A 5,672-nucleotide genomic window follows, 5' to 3' on the forward strand; every position below is an offset into this window, starting at 1 on the left:
GGGAAGCTTTTGCTATAAGGTTATGTCTTTTGGTCTAAAGAATACTGACGTAACATATCAACATGCAATGGTAATGCTCTTTCGTGATATGATTCATAAAGAGATTGAAGTCTACGTTGACGATATGATTGAAAAATCCCAAATCGAAGAGGAGCATATAGTTACTCTGGAGAAACTTTTTGCACGACTAAGAAAGTTCAGATTGAGGTTAAACCCCAGCAGATGCACTTTTGGGGTAAGATCCAGCAAATTGCTAGGATTCATTGTCAGTCAACGAGGAGTTGAAGTTGATCTTGAAAAGGTCAAAGCCATACAATCTATGTCAGCGCTAAAAACTGAGAAGGAGGTATGTGGATTCCTAGGGAGATTGAACTACATCGCCATATTTATATCTCACCTTACGGCCACATGTGAGCCAATATTCAAGTTGTTTTACAAAGATCAGGCGGTTGTATGGAATGATAATTTCTAAAACTCCTTTGAGAAGATCAAAGAATACGTGCAAAAACTTTTATTCTTGATGCCTCCTTTACAAGGCAGACCTCTTATCATGTACCTGACAGATCTCGAATGGTCAATGGGATGTGTTCTCAATCAACACAATGAAATAGGTAGAAAAGAACATGATATCTACTACCTGAGAAATAAATTTATTGACTACGAGCAAAGGTATTTAATGCTTAAAAAGACATCTTGCACACTTGCTTGGGTTGCCAAATGCTTGAGGCAGTACATGTTAACACATACGATGCTTTTAATCTACAAAATGGATCTTGTTAAGTACATATTTGAAAAGCCAACTCTCACAAGAAGAGTCGCATGTTGGCAGATGGCCCTAACCAAGTATGGCATCCAACATGTAACACAAAAAGTTGTCAAAGGAAGTGTCTTATCAGACTATCTTGCCCATCCACCCTTGGAAGATTATCAGTCGATGCACTTTGACTTCCCTAACGAGGATATCATGTTTGTAAGGGATTGCAACAGTCCCGTCCACGAGGAAGGACCAGAACCAGAGTCACGTTGGAAACTTGTGTTTGATGGTGCTTCTAACGCTCAAGGAAATGTAATTGGGGTAGTTATCACATCCCCAACTGGTTTTCACCCACCCTTCATCGCAAGGTCGTATTTTGATTGCACCAACAATATGGCGGAGTACGAGGCGTGCATCTTCGGCATTGAAGCAACTATTGATCTAAGGATCAAAATCCTTGAATTCTATGGAGACTCGGCCTTGGTAGTCAGCTAAGTAAAAGGAAATTCGGAAGCTCGTGATCATAAGTTGATCCCATACAAAGAGAATGTCCTAAAGTTAATCCCATATTTTGATGAGATCACATTCCGTTAGATCCCTTGAGAGGAAAATCATTTGCCCGATGCCTTAGCTACTTTGTCATCCATGTTTAAGGTCAACTGGAAAAATGAAGCACCATCTATCTGCATTGACTACTTGGATGAACTGGCATACAGTTTGGCAGCCGAAGAAGAATCTGATGGCCATCCATGGTTTTATGATATTATGAGGTACTTGGAGATCCATGAATACCCACAAAATGCATCCATCACGGACAAAAAGTATCTTTGAAAGCTTTCGGCCAAGTTCCTTTTGAGTGGAGGGGTATTGTACAAGAGAAATTATGATTCGCTCTTGCTCAGATGCGTAGACAAACACGAAGTAAACCGGATTATAACGGAAATCTATGAAGGCTCCTTTGGCATGCATGTCAGTGTACACACAATGGTAAAAAAAATCTTGAGGGTGGGCTATTATTGGATGACTATGGAGGTTAACTGCTACCGCCACGTGCAAACATGCCATAAATTCCAGATTTACGTTGATAAGATACACGCGCCACCAACACCACTTAATATCTTAACATCACCTTGGCCTTTTGCCATGTGGGGAATTGACGTGATTGGGCACATTGAGCCAACTGCCTCAAACGGACACCACTTCATTTTGGTAACCATAGACTATTTCCCCAAGGGTGGAAGAAGTCTCATACAACAACATCAGAAAGCAAGTGGTGGCTCGTTTTTTGAAAAAAGAGATCATATGTCGTTATGGGGTCCCGAATAAAATGATTACTGATAATGGTTCAAACCTCAATAAAAATGATGAAAGAATATACAGAAGATCGTCCAGAAAATGGTGGAAACCTACAAATATTGGCATGAAATGATTCCATTTGTGTTACATGGTTATCGTACTTCAGTACGTACTTCCACTGGGGAAACCCCGTTCACTCTCGTATATGGCATGGATGTAGTCTTGCCTACTGAAGTAGAGATTCCCTCCTTGAGGATATTGACTGATGCCAAGCTTGACGAAGCTGAATGGGTACAGGTAAGGCTTAATTAGCTCAATATCATTGATGAAAAGTGCTTGGCAGCCATCTTCCACGGCCAGTTATACCAAAATCGTCTCAAGAGGGAATTCGACAAAAAGGTTCATCCTCGAAATCTCAAGGAAGAAGACCTGGTGATGAGAAATATTATGCCCATTCATATCGATCCAATGGGTAAATGGATGCCTAACTACAAAGGCACATACGTTGTAAGGAAGGTTTTCTCTAGAGGAAACTTGATACTCTCAACTATGAATGGTGAAGATCTTCCATCCCCTGTGAATGCAGACGCAGTCAAAAAATACTATGCTTAAAAAAGTTTACAAATACATGATAAGTTGAAAACCCCAAGGGGAAGCTTAGGAAAAAAAGGGTATCCTGGTAGGTTGAAAACCTGAAAGGGAGGTCTAGCAAAAGTTAGGGATTTGTGAAGCGAGAGGCTACAGTCTACAAAGAATATTTGAATCCATCATCATTCTGAATGGAGAATCAATCCAATCACCTTCATCAGAAGCAAGATCCTAGGACCTTTGAAGACATAGGGGTTATAGCAGAAATCAGAACTCAGTGGAAATCCAAGTTTTTCTCATTGCCATTAGTGTTTTTCCATTTCTTTTCGCAGTCACCTCTTTTAGGAATTGCTTCCTTAAGTAATTTGCCCATTTACGAGTTTACCTTTTATCAATGAAATCTTTTCACTAAATGTGCTCAATACTTTTTTTTTTGCTTTGTTTATGAAATTAGAATTTCTTTTAATAAACATTGCACGTGAAAATTTTGGGGTTAACAACAAAAAAAACTTTCAAAGGAAAACATTGAAGTTACTCTCCTTTCAAAGTATCTAAAGGTAACCACAATTCCAATGAGCTTGGTATACTAAAACACCGCAAAGCCACAAAATCCTAGGGACTTGGCCAGATCAAGGAATCCTCATCAGGATAGTCAGCAGCCAACAGTAAATTGACTAAATGCATTCTGAACGTCAGAATATCAAGATTGAGATGTCGGGAAGTCAGAATTCCATTCTCCCCAAGAAGACTTAAAGCCCAACTCTACTTGGCACCCCTCCAAAGCCCAGTCATTATTGGCACCCCCAACAAATCTTAACCACTAAGCCTAACCATGCTTGGCACAATATATAGACCATGCATTTTCATATCCCCCAACAACCCAAACATACATCGGCATTTCATATACATGACATTGCATCATAGTATACTCTTTAAAGTGAGGCATGCGCGCTTAACGTAAGTTGTATTCATTTCTTACTCAAAAGCAGTTTCTTATAAATATCCTCAGTATATATATCCAACATGATTCCCTTAGAACTTTTCTCCCCAACCGTTGTTAGGGATTCGTTATCATTAAATCTCGTTTTCTTCCCAGCCATTGCTAGGGATTCTCATTACCTTTTGTATTGAGAGGTTATTCCTCTTCTTCTTAACCTTTTGTTAAGAAGTTCTCACTGCCTTTTGCATGAGAATTTTGGGTCTTCCTAGTCGTTGCTAGGGATGGTCATTAATTTCAAAGCCTTCCCAATCATTGCTATGGATTCTCATTACCTTTTGTATTGAGAGATTGTTCATTTTCCTTCCTAACCTTTTGTTAAGAAGTTCTCATCGTCTTTTGCATGATAAATTTAGGTATTCCCAACCGTTTCTAGGAATCGTCACTAAACTCAAACCTTCCCAGCGTTGCTAGGGATTGTCATCTTTAGATTTCAGGTATTCCTAGTCGTTGCTAGGAATTGTCACTGAACTTAAACCTCCTTAGTCGTTGCTAGGGACTGTCATCACAAATTTTAACCTTCCTAGCCGTTGGTAGAGATTTTCATTATTCAAACTTCGGATCTTCCCAGCCGTTGCTGGGGATTATCATTGGATTTCAGACCTTCCCCAATCGTTGCTAGGGATTGTCATTATTTAGATTTCAGGTATTCCCAGTCGTTGCCATGAATCTTCACTAAATTTTTAACCTTCCCAGCCATTGCTAGGGATTTTCACCAAAATTTAATACCTTCCCAGACGTTGTTAGGGATTTCTGTCACAAAAATTCAGATTTTCCCGGTCGTTGCTAGGGATTATCACCATTTGTTGCATAAGAAACTTTTTCATTGACTTTTTATCATTGAACTTTTCTCTTTGCTTTGTGCATGAAAGGACCTTGATCCCCAACTAATTGTGTTTTCCTTTTAAAGATGCAATAAATCTCTAGGATCCTGCACAGATGTATCAAGTACCAGTACTAGCAAAGCCCATCACTTAAAGAGATAATCATGTTACATATTATTTCATATCATACACATCATGACATAACCATCATACAACTGACCCGTTTTCTCCCCACATAATACCATATATAATCCCCAACAGATGACTTCATATCGAAGTTATTCACCATCCCATAAATAACCTTTCATAAATACCAATCACTTCACATTACATTCATTCATTCCCAGTATGGAAATTTTTTGGATATTTTTTTTGTTTAATCCTCTCCTACCAAGAACGTGTGAAATTTGTTGTTATCCATACATTCAGGTCCGAGAATATTAAATATGGACAGCTGTCATACCGCAAAATTTACCCTATCCTATACAACTTTCAACTGGTCCATGACCCTACTACACATGCATGCATTCATCATATTTACATTAACATTAATGACCAAAGGCATATTACACGGACTCAAGGCATGGTGTTTACACTTGAGAGAAAAACAGGGGTTTTCTAAATAAAAGCTTCAAAGAAAAATGTATAACATAGCAAAAATTCCATTTTTTGGTCTATGTAACTGGTTACCCAGATTAGGGTAACCGGTTACACCCCCTCCAAGGAAAAATTCGGTTAGTGTAACCAATTACCAAAATCCTGGTAACCGGTTACACTTGCGTTATGTAGGCTTCCAAGGCCATTTTTGGTTCGTGTAACCGGTTACCCAAATCCTGGTAGCCGGTTACACCTGCGGAGACAGCATCAATAACTTTATTTTTTATACAAATTGATTCCTTTTTCACACTCACCCACCCACATGTTTTCCCTATAAATAGTATATTATTTCCCCCTCATTTTCACAAGTTAGGAGCCTCTAGAAATTGTGTCAAAATCAATTAATCCCTCTCCTTAAACCTAAACCCAAAAACTCATACAAATCATTTCCTCTCAAGTCACCACACACAACTTTTTCCTCATTTCATTTTTTTCTCTAATCCTTCCATTCTCTAACACCTACAACTCAGTCCTTTCACTAAGTTTCGACCATAACCACCTATATTTCAAACATCTTGCTTCATATTCAAACTCAACACCAGAACAACTTAATTTT

General features: G+C 38.8%; 1 protein-coding gene across 1 annotated transcript; it reads left to right on the plus strand.

The window, feature by feature from the left end:
• Positions 1 to 766: 766 nt before the first annotated feature.
• LOC127080533 (uncharacterized) lies at positions 767 to 1,249 on the plus strand. Its single transcript, XM_051020851.1, has one exon. The coding sequence runs from the start codon at positions 767 to 769 to the stop codon at positions 1,247 to 1,249; it is 483 nt and encodes a 160-aa protein (XP_050876808.1).
• Positions 1,250 to 5,672: the final 4,423 nt, after the last annotated feature.

The sequence above is a fragment of the Lathyrus oleraceus genome, chromosome 5 (assembly GCF_024323335.1).
Source record: "Lathyrus oleraceus cultivar Zhongwan6 chromosome 5, CAAS_Psat_ZW6_1.0, whole genome shotgun sequence".
NCBI lineage: Eukaryota > Viridiplantae > Streptophyta > Magnoliopsida > Fabales > Fabaceae > Lathyrus > Lathyrus oleraceus.

Excerpts from the sequence above, each read along its gene's own strand:
- LOC127080533 (XM_051020851.1), top strand. The coding sequence starts at position 767 with ATGGATCTTGTTAAGTACATATTTGAAAAGCCAACTCTCACAAGAAGA.